General features: G+C 36.5%; 1 protein-coding gene across 1 annotated transcript in view; it reads right to left on the reverse strand.

The window, feature by feature from the left end:
* The window catches only part of dpydb (dihydropyrimidine dehydrogenase b), a 176,146-nt gene that overhangs the window by 2,498 nt on the left and 154,249 nt on the right, over nt 1-19,399 (reverse strand). Inside the window, 4 exon segments of the mRNA XM_051126299.1 lie at nt 136-276; nt 2,562-2,720; nt 17,414-17,440; nt 17,442-17,594. Coding sequence (XP_050982256.1) covers nt 136-276; nt 2,562-2,720; nt 17,414-17,440; nt 17,442-17,594 — 480 coding nt within the window.

Raw genomic sequence — 19,399 nt, forward strand, 5'->3', positions numbered from 1 at the left:
TGAACTCCATAATCGAGTGACCTCAAAAGACGGCGTATAATCTGAAAACATTTGCTAGCTTCCTGTGTTTCAACAAAATCCGCTAGTAAATTGCTTTCGCCGTATCGTGTAATTATCTAATGTGTGCATCTGTACCTGGTAGCCCGAGTCGTTGCAGGTCATGTAGCATTTGCCACAGTTGATACACATCTCTGGATCGACGAGGGCCTGCACTTGTTCCGTGTTGTCCAGCTCCTGGTAGGCGCCAATATGCTTCAGCGCTCTGGCAATCACATCCTTCGCGGAGAGGAGAGGCAGGGATTAAACGGCAAGAAAAACAGCCGCGGCGTCTCAAAGAAACAGTTTGAAAGGCAGCGTTCCGTTCTTAAGTTAGCTTAATTAAATCAGCGCTGGAAGGAGCGGATCGGTTTTGATGTCTGACTGCTAGTTTGTGATCTCCATTTCCTCCTAGAGATCCCTCACAGCATAATCACCTCGAGGAATAAAGCCTTTTAATGTTACGAGCAGGAAAACATGTGCTACAAGACAGCAACATAGATTACACGAGGACAGGCTGCTGAGGACGTGTAGGTGAATTTTTGTATGTTTGCGTAATGTATGTATTACACTATCAAAATGTGCTAACAAAGGGTGATTTATTACTAAAAAAGGAATGTGATTAAAAAAAGAATTTACCCCCTGCCTTGTACTTAAATGAATTTTTAAAGTAGCAAATTACATTTCTTAAAATGTGGCGCTCATGGCGTAAGATACTGAAAAGCAGCAGGACGCGATCCAGCAGCCATCTCTGTGTGTACTTAAAGTCCCCAAGAAATGAAAATTGATTTTGAATTGTTTTTTGGCTTTTAGTATGAATATGTTAGCCTTAAGGTTATCTGTAAGCTAGTGTGCTCCAAAATAATGACAAAATTTGCATTTTGAAGATATAAGCATTCAAAACTTACAGTCTCTAACTTCCGACAATATGGATCAATGATTTTGATGACATCAACCTGCACTTCAGCTTCTCATCTAACTTTCTGTCCAACCAAATTCTCTCTAGAATCCGACACGTCCCACCCGTTACACTATAATTATATGCTGAAGCTGCGGCTGAAATCGGTCACTCGTTCACAGAATTTGTATTTTCTGTATTTAGACAGTGTAAATATGCTTTCCGTTGGGATGAACAAACGTTTCGCACTGTGTCACATGAACCGCCGCAGCGCGGACACACAGCCTGGTCCGGTCCAGAGACACGATAACACAGAGCATCATATGCGCGAGTCGGCACAGACCACAAAACGTATCGGATCCATTTGAATTCTAGACAGAATGCTATTTTATATATAGATAATGCGATACGAATGAGCTTATGGCTGTCATACACTGCCAAATGCGACTTTAACCCATCTTACCATCTCTGGTCCAAGCTGTGATGTTAAACGAAATGCTATTGGCTATTTTATGTCCTACCCTGTTTTCCTGTTTTAAAGCACTTCAGTGGACCTTTAAAATAACGTGTACTTATTAGGGCTATGAAAATTAATCGAAGCATTGCAAATCAAGAAATGATTCTGCATCGATTCTGAGATTTTTCGAATACGTCGGGATTCTCTCAAATTGATTCTGAGCTAAAATAATAGTTCATAAATTTCAAAAAGGTTGAAGCGAATTAAAGCAAAATTGTGTTCACAGTGGGCAGCGTTTACATTAATTCGTTGACTTGATGGGCCAATTGCAGTGCATCGATATATCGTTGCAGCCTAGAACAGTTGAGGTCAAAAGTTTACATCCCCCTTTCAGAATCATTAAAAATGTTAATTATTTTACCAAAATAAGAGCGATTGTTTAAAATGAATGTTATTGTTTAAATATTACTGAGCTGAATAAGATATTTCACATAACATACATTTACATATAGTCCACGAGAGAAAATAATAGTGGAATTTATAAAAATGACCCTGTTCAAAAGTTTACATCCCTTTGATTCGTAATACTGTGTTGTTACCTGAATGATCCACAGCTGTGTTTTTTTATTATTATTATTTTTTTAATTTTGTTTAGTGATAGTTGTTCATGAGCCCCTTGTTTGTCCTAAACAGTTAAACTGCCCGCTGTTCTTCAGAAAAATTCTTCAGATCCCACAAATTCTTTGGTTTTCCAGCATTTTTGCGTATTTGAACCCTTTACAACAATTACTGTCTGATTTGAGATCGATGTTATCACATTGAGGACAACTGAGGGACTCATATGCAACTATTAAAAAAGGTTTAAATGCTCGCTGATGCTTCAAAAGGAAAAAAAAAACATGCATTAGGAGCCAGGGGGTGGTAACTTTTTGAATTTGAAGATCAGGGTAAATTCAACTTATTTTGTCTTCTGGGAAACATGTAACTTTCTTCTGTAGCCTCCGAAAGGCAGTACTAAATGAAAAAAAATACATATTTAGGCAAACTAAGAAAAATGTACACATCTCCATTCTGTTCAAAAGTGTTCACCCCCACAGCCCTAATATCACTGAAAGAACGGTAATGCCTCCAATAATAAATGGTGAGATGATACTTGAAGATATTACTTACTTTCACATTAGGGATGGGTTTTTTGGGGATGTTTTTTTCAGCAACTGTAGAACCACCGGTGTCTGTGATCACATTGCCGCTAGCTTCTTTAAGGCTCTTCTTGTACTTCGCCAGGACCTCAGTCTTCGTCTTTAAGTATGGTCCAAAGCTAGGCAGAGTCTATTGGAGAGAAGGATGGCAGGTATAACAAGTTAAATTTATTCAGAGAAAGTCTTAAAATATTTGTCAGATCAGTAGTTAATGTACTTTCAGGTAGTTTGAAACATCATTAAACTCTGATTTATTCCTTTCTATATTTGTCTATGAATGTACACGAAAACTGATCTGTTTCACATTGCATATAATACGTGTTAATGCTATTTAAAAATGATACCAAGACATGATTGAGAAAGCATGTCAGGTGAGGACGTCACGTGAATTCATATCCATATTTAAATCAACCTTAGCTTTTTAAACCAGTCTGTGCTAAAACATCCATGCTATCACTTCCCACATCCATTTAGAACAAAAGTGGTTGTAGTGCCGTCTTCGCCTCAGAGTCTCGCACACATGCCTGACCCTCCAGAGCAGCAGGGCTAAAGAGGCGATTCGTATTCACAGTCACACTCTCATACCGACGCACCGAGCCTGAGAGGTGGCCATAAAAGAGCCTTGAGCCTTCGCTCTCCAAAGGCCATTCGACAGGAAACGCCGGCTCCACTGACGAGAAATCAAGTTTGCCACAAAATTAGCCATCCTTTTAATGGAGCCATAAAGAGAATCTGCAATGAATTGTTAGGAAATCGTATAATACTACCGGTAATTGCAAGGATTAGCTGGTCAAACTAATGGTTTGACACTAAAATGGTAATGAATGGTAATTTGAGGGAAATGGACTTATGGGTTGCTGATGGGCGCCGCTTCCAATAACTGATATTTTCAGTTTTCTAAATGCTCTTTCGTGAAGAAGTCTTTTTTGGAGTTTTTTTTGGAGGCTAATTATCATACTTATAATTTGAAACGTTCGAGCAAACACCGAATTTTCCTAATGACGGTTTCGTTCTGCATTTCTCTTCATGACCTCTCTCCAAAAGAACGCTTCAGTTATTCGAGCATTTTACCAACACCCTATTCCACCTTTCCGGCAACAAGTATTCCTTACAACGCCTGCCGCAAATCCATTCGTCCCAACGATAGGACATTTAAATTGGTCTAGCATTTTCCCAGTCACACAATCTCCTCAAAGCTGTCATCCACAACCGCCTGTAACCCTTCATTTCCACCATGGCCAGATGGAAGTGTCTCCCTGCGAAGCAAAAAGAATCAAAACACGACAGGAAAGGACTCAGTTATTAGCCGCCCGCATCAAACTTCTCACAAGTCTTCTTTAAAAAAAAAAAAAGTAGCAGCCCCAAAAGAGATCGGAGGCCTTTGGTAAAGCAGGACGTATCAGAGGAATCAGAGAAACAAATCTACGGTGGTGGTGTTGACTGCAGGACTAATGGCTAGCTTAGGGGGGGCGCATCCTCCATGTATTTATTTCCCTGTAGAGCTAACACTGGTGGCCCTGTTCTAATCCTGCATAAAAGCATTACTCTCTCAGGCACAGGCTGACAGTCTAATGAATCAAGCGCTCCAGCCCTGCAGCAGACAGTCTGAGGAACCCATCGGAGGCTGGGGAGATAAACGTACACACACTGACTACACACACACGGACTCGTTCTCATGCACACAAAACACACACAGGCTAGACAGAGATATGTCATTAACAGTGCATCAGTCAAAATAAACACAGAGATGACTGGCTTGCTTGTGAAACCTTGATTACACGGCAACTTTGAACACTACTTTATTTCTAACGTGCTGACAGCTTACTATTCAAATAAACAGCCTGAGGGGGTGCCGTAAAATATAAATTATATATATAATTTTAGTTTTTTCCCACGTTTTCTGACAGTGACATTCAAGAGCAGACAGGAAATGATGGGGGGGATCACAAACATAAGCTGAATATGAACTTGAATAAACATTTCAGGATTTTAATGGACTTGATTGGTGCCCCAATTTTGAACTTCCAAAATGCAGTTTAAATGCAGCTTCAAAGGGCTCTAAATGATCCCAGCCGAGGAAGAAGGGTCTTATCTAGCAAAACGATCAGTCACTGTTTTCAAAAAATAAAAATTTGTATACTTTTTAAGCACAAAAGCTTGTGTAGCACAGGCTCTGGGATGCGTGTCCAAGGGTCATTCTTGAACGATTCATTCATTTTGAACGAATCTTTAATGTGACTCAGGAGGAAAGAGTCATCTCGGGCAGTGATTCATTCAGTTGCGCATGCGCAACATCCTGTTAGGTTCTGTACTGGAATTAGTTCACCTGTTTCAAGTCTTCAGGTTTTTTGAGTTGTTCGTTCATCTTATGGGGCTGTCACGTGATGCTGATTTTGCTAAACTGAACAAAATGACTCGAAAAACAATTGTTTATTTTGCTGAACAAGACTCAAAGGTCAGAGTCGGTAAAATGAACTTCCCATCACTACTACGAATCACGTCTTCAAATCACCACAAGTTCATCGTCTGTGTACTCCGGCTAAAAAAGGTAGAGTATGTCGAAAAACTCCATGTTATTTTCTCCTATAACTTCAGAATGGTCCGACATCGTTGTAGCTTTTCGTTTGTAAACAGCGTTTGACTTACTTGCACTTTATTAGTCTTCGCGCGTTTATTTTGTAAACACTGGGTTTGTGGTTCCACCTACGATCTGCGTGACCTTTCGACGTGATCACAGAGCCTGTGCTACACAAGCTTTTGTGCTTAGAAAGTATATAAATTTTTATTTTCAGAAAAAAAATGACAGATCGTTTCCCTACATAAGACCCTTCTTCCTCAGTTGGGAGTGTTTAGAGCCCTTTGAAGCTGCATTTAAACTACATTTCGGAAGTTCAAAATTGGGGCAACAATGAAGTCCATTATATGGACAAAAATCCTGAAATGTTTTCCTCAAAAAACAATTTCTTTACAACTGAAGACAGAAAGACATGAACATCTTGGATGACAAGGGGGTGAGTAAATTATTTGTGAATTGTTGTTCTGGAAGTGGAGTTCTCCTTTAAAGGTGTCATGAGTTGAGAAATCAAATTTTCTTTGAGATTTTGACACGACTTTTGTTAAAAAATTAAGCAGCCAACTGTATTGGATCTGATAGCAGCTGCATCACAAACTGGAAGTAAACCGATTCATAATGATTTGTCTGTAAATGACAGTTTAATGTGGATAATGTTTTCAGAAATACTTATTCATGTTCAATAGCAAGGAGGTTTTGCTATTGCAATGTCTGTTTACTGACAAGCCTTAAAGGAGCTGCCCATTAAAAACTTATCATTTCAAAGGGGTCCTATTATGCTTTTTTTACTTTTTGAATTTTAGTCAGTGTGTGGTGCGTGTTTGGGCATAAAAAAAAGATCTACAAAGTTACAAATCTCAAAGTCCATTCCAAAAGGAGATATTTTGTTTTAAAAAAAAATCCCTTTTCAAGAACTACAACGAACGGCTCCTTTGGACTACAGCGTTTGTTTTCCGTATGTTATGATGTCACAATGCGGTCCGTTAGAATATCTTTAAAATAATGGGTAGGGACGATGCCGCACAGAGAGCCACTTCAACGAGCATTGACTAGAGTGGCCGTGTCAGAGCAGTAACGCGTCACAGACAAATGCAATACAGGGGGTCAAAACACATGCCGATAGCTTAGATATAACCACTTTATTAAGTCAGATTAAGACTTAAAATGGCTTGAAAACATGATCTGTGGGAGTTTTTAGTGAGTAATCTAAATAAATCTCCATGTCTGTGACCAGTATTTACTGAGCTTTGATGGCACGACCCGAAAAATTAAAAAATAGTTAAAAAGTTAACTATTAAAAAGAATAGCTGAACATAAGTTCACAAATAAAATGTATTGTTTAAATTTTCACTGCCTCAAGTTATTATTTTGGAATAAATGTAAAATGCCTAAAAAAACACTTGATGATGAGATTCATATGTGACTTTAATAATATATAAGAATATTATAGAATATTGATAACCTTGTTAACGTAATAATATAAATTTTTTTTTTTTTTCTGATGGTTTAAGTACAACAGTGTTTTAGTACCATGTTCAAAAAACAATGTAAGATTACGAGATTAGTCGTAATAGTTTGAGAATAAAGTCGAAATTACTGGAACAAAGTCAAAATATTATGAGAATGAAGTTGAAATGTTTCAAGACTTTAAATCATAGAAATTAAAGTTACAATATTTTGAGAGTATAGCCTATATTGCACATGCAAATGATCCAGATTGAGAGTACCAGGAGAAGTTGCCAGGCCACCGGAATTTATTTGAATACTGTTGTGAATATATTTAAGTCAATGTTAAAAGTCAATTTAAAGACTCAGGGAAACAATATGATATTTATTAACAAACGGAACAGGAGCAATGTTTTGTCTTAACATTAGCTCACACACCCAATCAACATTCCTTTAGGGGGCGCCGGGTACCTACTCCACAAAAACATCTGTAGCGTCCAATCTTTTATTCCAAAAATAACAAAAAAAAAAACGTTCTAAAGGTGAAATTAACTCCAGCTTGTTAACATAAGATATATTGTTGTCTTTTTTGAGGTAGGCTATATAACGTTAAGTGACTATATACAAGCTGTTTTATTCACGGTATAATACATTAAATGATTGGACATATTTAATGTCTTCCATTCATTATTTGTAGCGCGCCAGCCACCCAGTAATCGCAATAATTTTGTGCTTTGTTACTTTACTATAACACAGCTCAGCTTTCTAATATTCTAATATTTTATCATGAAATACAAATTATAAATGTGTTTATTTCAAGTTTATAGTAAGATATAAAAGTGAAGGAACATCAGAAAAAAAAAAAAACAGTATAGCCTAATTTAATGAAACTAATGTCTCATTATTGTGGAAAGATGATTGACTTACACGCCGCTTAAACTAAAGCGAATACAATGATATGCACGCCACACAGAGCATGAAACACACATTATTTTAAGACATATTGTTTGTATTTCGCTATACAACAGATTTTGAAAGATGAGACTTTGGAATATCTCAATCCACTCCCAATCTGGGCCATTTGTATGCGCAATAGGCTAGAATATACTCTCAAAATATTATAACTTTAATCTCGTAATTGCTATGAATTAATTCTCGTTATTTATTCGCAAAATATTTACTTTTTTCTTGAAACATTTCAACTTTATTCTCATAATTTCAACGTTATTCTCATAGTATATATTTGTAGAATTTAAAATCAGCTATTTATGGGTCATTTACAAGTGGTTTATGTTAAACAACTAATAAGCTAAATAGATGAGTTTATCATGAACAGCAGAATTACTTATTTTAATGCTGTAACACGTAAACCACTGCCTTCACTCAATCTTTTAAGAAAGACTGGGAAAATCTGAAGCTCAGCAGTTAACGCTAAATAGCAATAAATAATGGTTGGTTATTGGCTAAATTTTAATTTACACTGGAAGTGCAATAAATGTACAACAATTGCCCCAAAGACTTACAAGTTGTATTTCAGTCAGTGTGTTTCAGAATTAATCGTTGTGCTAATCAACATGCAACAGATGTTGTCCATTAAGCTTTGAACACATTTCTTTAATGACACTATATAAAATACTCCGTTTCTGTTTTCTTGTTTGCCTAAAAACATTTGCACAAGAACTTCCAGCAGGACAAACATCTATTTTAATACACATCCCACACAGACACAGGTGCCGTGAAACAGAACCAAAACCACTTGATCACGCCTCACTGGCTTACACGTCCTTCTCGAATCTCACCAAAACCACACACAAAGCAACTGACCACCATTTTGCCTCCGGCAGTCTTGTGAGTAAGTGCCGGGTACTTAAATGGCAACCGGCGGAAATCCCTGACGCCTATTATAACTTCACGTCTTCCAGATACACAAACTGCAGTCTGCCCGACTCACAGCAACCCCATTCAGCCCTATTAGATGAGCTCTTCCTCTTTCTCCCTCTCTCTCTGTTTTCTGTTTAGCGACGAGCCACGGCGTATCTGCTTTATGCTAATTCGCTCTAAGATCATTCAAAGGATTCAAAGGAGAGTCTACAAAGCAATACACTTAACAATGGAAAAGAAAAATATAATGATGGGAGTTTTCACAAAGAATGTTTTTTTTACAAAGAAACATTGAAAGAAAAAGAAAATGCCATTTGCTTTGGACGTCTGCTAAACAGACAGGTTGAATACTCGCATATAAAAGCGAGCGCGCTAAATAACAGTTATACAAACGTGTTGGTGGAAAAGGAATCTTTCCTTTTTCTTTCTTTCTATTGAGAGGGAGGCCTTTTTTGCGCGTCCACTCCACGAGGAGTGCTGTTTTAATGAGAGGAGCTACACGCACTGCCAAATCTCATGTCCCGGGCAACCAGAAAGCCTCTGCTAATTAGATGCAGAGCTTTCCAAAACACAGGGCTTGTCAGTTCTCCCATCTCCCCTCTGGATTGTAAATCAAGAGTGCAGTGGAGGAAGGAGCACACATTATGTCAGTGTGGGCTGAGTGATTTAAATTATACGAGAATTAGAATAGAAGCCCGGCCTCCTATGTTCTGTAGCATCGTGCCGATCGTCCAGGGATTCGACGGGAGAAGCGCTAATCTTTATCTTTGCCTTTTAATGGCTACTAATCGCACTTTAAGAGCTAAACAGACCTCACTCAACAGATGTTTGTCAGGCATATTTAATTTACTCTTAGTCTTAAATCCCTTGCACACCGAGTCCGAAATTTTTACGTGTTAAAAATAAATACGACCTCATGTTATATCATGTTTACACACCGCTTCTGAAACTCATTAAAAAAAAATTAGACTTACCTTATTCCTGTGTCGTGTCATATTTTAGCAATGTTTGTGCTGTTTTTTTAGTTGACTGATTATCTGAGCATTTTATTCTAGTTTTAGTTTTAGTTTATGTAAATGGTTAAACTGATCCAAAAAAAAAAAAGGCTCAAAATTATAAATCGCAATGGTTATTATCATTTGAGATTTTTTTTTACATTTCAGGTATTGCAATTCACCAATAAGCACAAATCAAGAATGTGCACACTTGGCTTAAAGGGTTAGGTCCCCCAAAATTAAAATTAGCCGATAAGTTACTCACCCTCAATGCATCCTACACTGTAAAAAACAATTTGTTGAGTCAACTTAAAATAAATTGTAACCTGGCTGCCTTAATTTTAAGTTAATTTTAAATTTTAAGTTCAGTCAACTCAAAAAAAAGTTTATTCAACTTGAAATGTTAAATTATACTAAGTGACAACTTAGACATGAGTTGAATCAACTTAAAATTTTAAGGCAGCTGGATTACTTACCCATCTGTTAAGTTTAGCAAACACAAATATCTAAGTTGTTACTTAGTACAACTTAACATTTCAAGTTGACTAAACTTTTTTTAGTTGACTGAACTTAAAATTTTAAGGCAGCAGGGTAACAAATTATTTTAAGCTGACTCAACAAATTGTTTTTTTTTATTTATTTTTATTTTTTTACAGTGTAGGTGTATATGACTTTCTTCTTTCAGATGAATCCAATCAGAGTTACATTAAATTTTTCATTGTTCTGGCTCTTCTAAGCTTTGTAATGGCAGTGGGCGGTTGTTTCTGTTCACCAGTCCAAAAGAAGTCCAATAAAGTGCATTCATCCATAATAAAAAGTGCCTCACACAGCTCACACATTTTTTCTTTCCAAATCCCCGTTCTGTACTTCTAATTCATGACTGTTGTTTTGTTTTGTTCGCTCGTCTTTGCTTCTGCGTTCATCACTTTTAACCGGCGCATATGCGTCCTACGTCATCCGCCCGGAACAGTTTCTGTGTACTACAGTTAGCGCAAGCTAGAGAAAAGTGATTATTATGTTTTAAATATAGATATTTTTTTTACAAAAACGTATCAATTCACTACAGGAGGCCTTTATTATTGATGGATGCGCTTTATTGGACTTCTTTTGGACTGTTAAAAAGAAACACCTGCCCACTGCTATTCTAAAGCTTGGAAGAGCCAGGATAATTTTTAAAATAACTCCAATTAGATTTGTCTGAAAGAAGAAAGTCTCATACGCATAGGATGCCTTGAGGGTGAGTTAATCATGGGCTGATTCTTTTTTTTTTTTTCATTTTTGGGTGAACTAAACTTTTAATTTATCTCATCTAGAGTACTGATTTTTTTGTAGGCTATTTAATATATAAATTAATATCCGAGACTTAGATCTCTCTGTCTGCATTATGAAAACTGATAAAAACAAACCAAAAATATTATAGCAGTGGAATCAGTGGAATTCCTAATAGTACTTCCAGTACTTGCAAATTGCAGTAATGTTTCTCTGTTAAAAAAACAGCGGCTGATTAAGTGCATTTATTCAGCAAACACAGTCGCAAACAAAGTAGTTCAGATATCTCATGACAAAACACCTCACATAAAAGCCGAATATCTCACATAGAGATCGCTAAAACCCAGCATACATTTTTGTTGGTGTTTACAGATCATCGTCGGCACTTCTGCAATGAAGAGCGAGTACGTGGATAGTTGCCAGATTTGCAAAATTAAACAAAACACCGGGCAGAAAATGTATCCTTTTAACAGAGGATTTGAACTCTTGATATCTGGCAACCGCACACATGAAAGCTCACGTAGTAAAGGCATTTACAGCAGTCCGCAATAATATTTTATCTTCTTTTTTTTCAATGAAAATAAAGAGATTTTTGTATAGTTTTAAGGTTTTTGTCTTGTATTTTATTGTCATTGATATTGTATGTTGATATAGTCACAGTTATCGTTTATTGGCCTTATTGTCATCTTGCCATTGCCTCGTTTTAATCATGGATTTTCGTCATAGTTTTCATTAACGAAATTAACACTACTCTCTGCCATGCTTAACCTTACAAAGCCTACTGTATCATATTTAATATGACCCCTAAATTATCAACATTATCAAAACTTTGCTGAAACACCTATTGTTCTATTGCATGTAAATATCTTATTGATTCACAAGCTATACCAAAATTTCATCTTACTTTTTGGCCATATAAATATCAGCAACTGCACAAAATTATATATTTTTGCTTAGTTTGGTCCTTTTAATAGATTATCAAATATAAAACTTTTAACTTTTTTTTCTCCAATATTTTGTTGTAAACTGTTTCTAAAAAGCAGATTTTTCTGACTGTCATTTCTTATGTTAAGCTTTACAGGGTTAAACTACGAGGGTAAAAGCTCTTATAAAATTCACAACTATTTTTGAAATACCAAATAATGTAGCTTATAATCAGTGAAAGTTCATTAGTTAAAGTTTGGCTTATTTTGTCCAGTAGCACACTTTCAATTTACAGGATCCTGTTATGTAATAGCACTAAATAATACAGAATAAAATAACAAAACATTAATCCCCCAAGCTCATGTTAATGTAAGGAGCTCAGTGCTGGTATCATGGTGGGCATTGATCTCTGCACTTTAATTGGCTCCAGGCAGTGAATTTGCTCTTGTTTGCCAGAGAAAGAAATACTGTATTAACCAAGACCACACATCTCTTTTTGTGTCTCCTCTCATCAGGGTGCAAAGATAATGGAAACCTTTTGCCAGTGTCCTCACTCCATTTCTGAACAGCAGCAAACATTCAGATAACAGTGAGAGTGCATGTGTGTGTGTGTGTGCGCGCTGGGACCTGCTTTGCATGCTGTTTTTTGTGAGCTGCTTAAGGACTACAGAGTTCTTTGAAATTCAACATGCAGAAACTCTCTAAAGCTCCTCCTGAAACTTTGACGTGAGTGAGCAGCATGATTTGGACCATAAAAACCACAGAATGACCTTAAAATAATGGTGAACTGTATATTACAAAACACACACACACCAACTGATTAACCTGAAATAAGTAGACTATTTACATTTCACTTTCTCAGTGCTTGGATTATAAACCGAGCTAAATAATATAATAAAATATAATATGAGCATAAGTAAAATGAAATAATGTCTAAAATTTAAATATATATGAAAATATAATATAATTCATATAATATAATAGTGTATAATTATATCTATTTACTCTGAAAAACAAATTACACTTACATTCAAAATGTATTTTAGACAATATAGTCAACATTATTGCTAGGCTTTAACATTTGGACATGGTCCTAAAAATTTCGTCATAATCTATTATTACCCGTCATTTTACTTTTCATTCTTTAATTATAAAAACACATTTAATTGCTTTTATTTTTGTTCACATTTTCATTTTTAATCATGAACCTACAGGACAACAGGGCAGTGTTTAAAAACAAAAAAATACGCTAGGGCTGGGTAAAAAAAAAAAAAAAAATCTTGATTTTAAAGGAGAAGTTCACTTCCAGAACAAAAATTTACAGATAATTTACTCGCACCCTTGTCATCCAAGATGTTTGTGTCTTTCTTTCTTCAGTCGTAAAGAAATTGTTTCTTGAGGCAAACATTCTAGAATTTCTCTCCATATAGTGGACCTCAATCGTGCCCCCAAGAACGTCCAAAATCCTGGGCTAAACCATCCCAGCCCAGGTAGGGTCTTATCTATCGAAACGATTGGTCATTTTCTAAACAAATTGACAAATTATATACTTTTTAACCTCAAATGCTCATCTCGTGCATGTGTAATCCGGGTCAATACAGTTAGGTTAGGTCGAAAAACTCCTGTCTCGTTTTCTTTCTCATTTTTGTAAAGGGCATTTGATGTTCTTTGCATGTTCACTTTGTAAACACTGGGTTGGTACTTCTGCAGCAATATAGGACGATTTTGAAGTTGGGAAAAAACGAGATGGGAGTTTTTCGACATACCCTAACTGTATTGACCCGGGGGAAAAAAACATAGCTCACGTAGACCTAGACGAGACCAGCCTTTGAGGATCAAAAGTATATAAATTGTCCATTTGTTTCGAAAATGACCGATCGTTTTGCTAGATAAGGCCCTTCTTCCTTGGCTGGGATCATTTAGAGCCATTTGAAGCTGCATTTAAACAGCATTTTGGAAGTTCAAACTTGGGGGCACCATTGAAGTCCACTATATGGAGATAATTCCTGATTTTTCTTTTTTTCCATAAGAAACATAATTTCTTATCGACTGAAGAAAGGAGGACACAAACATCTTGGATGACAAGGGGGTAAGTAAATTATCTGTAATTTTTTGTTCTAGAAGTGAACTTATTCTTTAATAGATTCTCATTTTAATGAACCAATATTGATTCTTAAATCTCAATCAATCTTTTGATCTATGCTGTTTTCAGTTGGTGAATGAAGAGTACAGTATAACTATGCTTGATATTTATATAAACAGTATAAATATGCGCCTCCCATCCAATAAATCGCAATAGGCTGAGCTCTTTCAAATTGTGTCCATTTCATTAGAAATCCAAGCAATAAATACCATTTTGGCACTCCTTAATGTGGCGTGATAGATTGCTGGAGCTAAAGTGTGTAGGCTACTCGGCCATGTGTCATCAAACGCAAAAGATTCATGAGTTTCATTTTTGTTCTGGATCCCCTGCCACACTGGAGCGCACTCACCACCAACTGGACAGAGGTGGGAATTACAGCTACAATTTACAATACATCACCCTCAGTGTAATCTGTCAAAATGACGGACGGCCTTCTTTCAGGCTAAAAGATGCTAGAAGATGTCATTTTAAAATGCATATTTCAGACAGAATCATTATTTCTATGCATCTTCCATTGATGTACTGATGAGTATTAGCTGCTTTCAGCGCTGTGCGTCTGTTTTTTCTTCCATGATCGCTGTTCTCATTCGCCTCATCATATGTCAATCATATTAGCGTTCATAACCCTCCGTCTCCAATGACAAACCAGGTACAGTTGGTACAGGGGTACATTTGAAACACTTTAAATAACTTGTATGCGCAACAAGTCTGATCTGTGAAATTTGCTTCGCACATGCGTATTAGCTCCTCTTTGATTGTGGGATATTTGAAGTACATGCGGTTCTCCAGTCCAAAGATATAGGTGAAAGTTTTTTTCTAAGGTAAAACTAATTTTGAAATCAAACAGTTTTTACTGTTACTCAACTTTTCAACTGTTGCTATTGTGATGAACTGAAATCAATATTGTATTGCTGTTTGCCATTACTGTACAACGTTTTACAAATGAACGACTTTTAACTAAACAAATGATCAAATAAAATACTGAATGGAAATAAAAACTGTTGAATTCTCATTTTTAAAGCTATTTTACATATGCAATGACTTGGTTAGACAGCTTTACAGCATTACGGATGAGTGTCTCAACTGTACTCGGGTACTGTTTCAACTTTACCCAACATGGGTACAGTTGGAACAAAAAAGCTTCTTGTGTTTACGAGCTAATTGTGGCACATATGACCTACTTATCGATGTTAATATTTATTTATATTTTAGTAGACAAGTTAAAGAAAAATCACTTCTTTTCAGTCCCTAGTTTTGGTGTGGTAATGGAAAAAGCAAAAAGTGTACCAACTGTACCCGGTGTACTGTACATAAGAAACCCACTGTACAAATGAAACCCAGGAAAACATTTTTATGGATAAAACATGAAGCTATTAAACACACGATTATGACAGTATATGATTTGTATGTGATTTTCATGAGATTCTGCCTATTTTCATAACAGTACAATGTGTTTACATGTAAAATGATAAGATCAAAATTGGAAGTTAATTACAAATACTCAGTGGTGGTTTAAAGTGAGTTTTGAGTAAAAGTGTAGTATAAATTTTATAAATTGTCTTATGTAGCATGATGCTACAGTGTGCATGAATGGTCACGTAACGTGCATTTTCGGTTGTAAAGGGTGGACGGATATCGTTTCTGAAACGCAGTGGAAGCGTCGTTCTATAACAAAAATGCACTAGTGTAAACGTAGCCTTACATCTATGGGGGTTGTACGCTTGCACACTACAGCCTCATTACGAGCCACGTCTCTGGGCATAATTGGCGTAAACTAGTGTTTTTCCTTGATGCCTCACCAGAGCCAATCACCAGTAATTGACTGAGACACATCAACCATGCTGTATGCTTATTGGCTCATTAACGCTGCCGAGATTTACCCCCTTAGGTATTGAAACTTGGTACCGAATGACCAGGCCCGGTGTCAATGGGGGCATGTCATGTAACATGCATTTTGGGTTGTGTAGTGTGGATGGATATCTTTTCTGAAATGCAGTGGAAGCGTTGTTTTATAACAAAAATGCACTAGTTTAAACGTAGCCTTACATTTATGGGGGTTTGTATGCTTATACACTAAGGCCTCATGCACGAGCCATGTCTCTGGGCATAATTGGTGTAAACTAGCGTTTTTACTTGATGCCTCACCAGAGCCAATCACCAGCACTTGACAGAGGCACATCAACTATGCTGTATGGTTATTGGCTCATTAAAGTTGCCGAGATTTACCCCCTTAGGTACTGAAATTTGGTACTGAACGACCAGGCCCGGTGTCAGTGGGGGCACGTTTTATAACAAAAATCCACTAGTTTAAACGTAGCCTTACATCTATGGGGGTTTGTATGCTTTAATACTACAGCCTCATGTGCAAGCCACGTCTCTGGGAATAACCAGCGTAAACTAGCGTTTTTTCCTTGTGCTCTTTGTGTGTAATGTCCTCACCAGAGCCAATCACCAGACATTCATGAAATTAACCCCTCAGGCCCAGGCCCCTATGACGTTCTGAAGTTTATGGTCCTCATCTTTACAGATATTTAGACATTGTTACTAGACAAGAAAAAAATGAATGATTTAGAAAATGTTTCTTCCAGCGTATTTGCATATATGATCTTCCAATGTTTTGTAATCAAAGCAAATGAAAGTGTCTAAACACCCTCCTCCTACTTCTAGTTTTCCCAAAACTGTGTGTTTGTTTCTGGACAGGGCTCTATAGACACCCTGTTGGCACGAACGAGAGAGAGAGAGAGAGAGAGAGAGAGAGAGAAAGAGATATTTCGCCCCTCATGTTTTTCAAAATCATGTCGTAGTCGAGGAATAGCACTTATCAGTTCACAGTGTTTTTCCCCCTCCATCACTTTTAACAGAAGCACAAAGCTGTTTATGGAGAGAGAAACATTTGCATATGTTTGTGTGCTTTCGTTTTTATGCTGCGTGAATATGGTGTAGTGATGGGGAAAATATCTCTTTGTGCAACTGTGAAATTTCAATGGAGGGTTGAGTTTGGCTGCGACCAAGAGAGAGACAAACATAATCACAATTCGAATAATTTAGTGATATTAAAAATAAATATATGGTAATTCCAGTCGAAAAACACGCCAGCTTTGATTATCTAACATTTCAGCACCCTCACATTTTGTGCTCTCTGTGTGTAATGTAATTCACAACTAAAACCCAAAATGGAAAAGGAATATAAAAACGTCTCTTCCTTGATATCGATCACAGAAGAATATGTTAGATTTGTGGAAAACTAGATGGGTTTCACACCGCATTTTACAGCACAGCGTAGCTGAGAGCCACCACTGGTCAAATGGTCATGGGGTCACTAACCGGTCTGAAGAAGCCTGGGGCTTCTTTCACGCCAAGCAGAGGAAAGTAAATTACTCTCACGCCTTTTAGCATCATCCTCGCGGCTATGTTGCTAACACCCACAACCTTAAACATCCTTCATGACTCAATAAAGCATTATCTCCACACCAGGAGGATTTTGCCTCTTTAATTGCAACACAAATCACTAAAGGTTAACCAGAAGAAAAAACACCACAGAGAGTTTCGTTTTTTAAAACGAGCCCGAGGCGACCAGGCACTGAGATACTCACCTTTCCGACGAGCTCCTCCACGCGGGGGGACGGGTTTGCCCTTCTGGTGCCGTATGGTGGGAGGAGACTGGCCGTCCCAATCGTGCAGCTCCTCTATGCTTTTCAGATACAGCAGCGCCTTCAGGCCTAAACAGTAGTCCTCAATCACTGTGAAGTCCTGGTTCTGCACAGCGCTGCACACCTGTTAAATATGCACAGATAAACAGACTTCAGGGCCCAGACTTCGTGAAAGACCAGTGATTACACTATCCACATCATCTTTTTAGTGTGTGTGGGTCTTCTTAAAACCAGAGTGTATTCAACAGCTCAATGCAGCATAATAGAAAGAAAGCTGACTGTGTGGTTGCAGAGCAGTAGGACTAAGTTTCATTTCATTTAAGTTGTTGTTTACTGATAATCTTCCTATCCACTGAAGCTCTGAAATCTGGAGAAAAAATGGCCAAACCTTTGAGATACACATAGCCAGAAACAGCTTAAACGCTTTAGTTCATTCTACTGTTTAAGAATAATTCCTATTCAGAATAACGCCTATTCAGTTGTCTCCTTATTAGTTCATTGTTTCTGAACTTAGAATATGTAAATGTTGACACTACTGTTCAAAAGTCAGTGGAAGACAATGGAAGCCCATTTCCACCACTGAATAAAAAAAAAATATATAAATGATATATGATAAAATATAAATGAAAAAAGGTCATTGCGAGTTTTTATCTCACAATTCTCTTTTTTTCTTGCAATTATAAGTTTACATCTCACAGTTCAGATTTTTTTCTCAGAATTTCATGATATAAACTGCGATTTATAAAGTCAGAATTTTGGGATATAAATTCGCAATTGCGAGAAATAAAAACTCGCAATTCTGACTTTTTTCTCATAATTGAGTGATATGAGTTATAGAATCAGAATTTCGAGATAAAAACGAGCAATTCTGATTTTCAACTTACCATTGCGAGTTCTAAAGTCAGAATTGTGAGATATAAATTCGCAATTGTGAGAAATAAAAACTTGCAATTCTGACTTTTTTCTCATAATTGTGTGATATGAGTTATGTAATCAGAATTGCAAGATAAAAAGGTGCAATTCTGACCTTCTCATAATTGTGTGATATAAGTTATAAAGTCATAATTGCAAGAAAAAAATGAGCAGTTCTGACTTTTTTCTCGGAATTGCGTGATATTAGTTATAAAGTCAGAATAAAGTCATAAAGTCACAGTTCTGACTTTTTTTCATAAAATTTCATAATATACACTCACAATTGCAAATTACAAAGTCAGAAAACTGGGATATAAATATAAATAAAGTCAGAATTGACTTTATGATGATATAAACTCACAATCGCGAGTTATAAAGTCAGAATTGCAAGACAAAAACTCACAATTCAGACGTTTTTTCTTATAATTGCATGATATGAGTTATAAAGTCTGAGAAAAAATGCATAATTGCAAGTTTAAATCTTGGAATTCTGAGTTTTTTTTTGTTTTTTTTTGCAGTTGCGAGTTTATATCACACAAAAAAAGAATAAGGCCAGAGCTGCGAGTTTATATCATGCAGTTCTGACTTTACAACCCATATGATGCAATTGTGAGGAAAAAAGTCAGAATTGTGAGATAAACAGTCGTAATTACCCTTTTGTATTTTTTATTCAGTGGCAGAAACGGGCTTTCATAAAAGACTTATATTTCAAATAAATGTTTTTCTTTTTTAATACTTTCTTTTACTTTCTTCTTTCTATTTAAAGAATCCTGGGTTGCATAAAAATATTTAGCACAACTGATGTCAACTTTGATAATAATAAAAGGTGTTTTTTGAGCATCATATCAGCATATTAGCAACGAAGACTGGAGTAATGGCTACTGAAAATTCAGCTTTGCCATCAAATAAATAAGTTATGTTTTAAAATAATACTAATTGTTAATTGATATTAGATGATACTCTATTTTAATAGAATAATTGCAGCCTTGCTGAGGATATGAGACTTCTTTCAGAAAC

The sequence above is a fragment of the Labeo rohita genome, chromosome 2, assembly GCF_022985175.1.
Source record: "Labeo rohita strain BAU-BD-2019 chromosome 2, IGBB_LRoh.1.0, whole genome shotgun sequence".
In the NCBI taxonomy this organism is placed as follows: domain Eukaryota; kingdom Metazoa; phylum Chordata; class Actinopteri; order Cypriniformes; family Cyprinidae; genus Labeo; species Labeo rohita.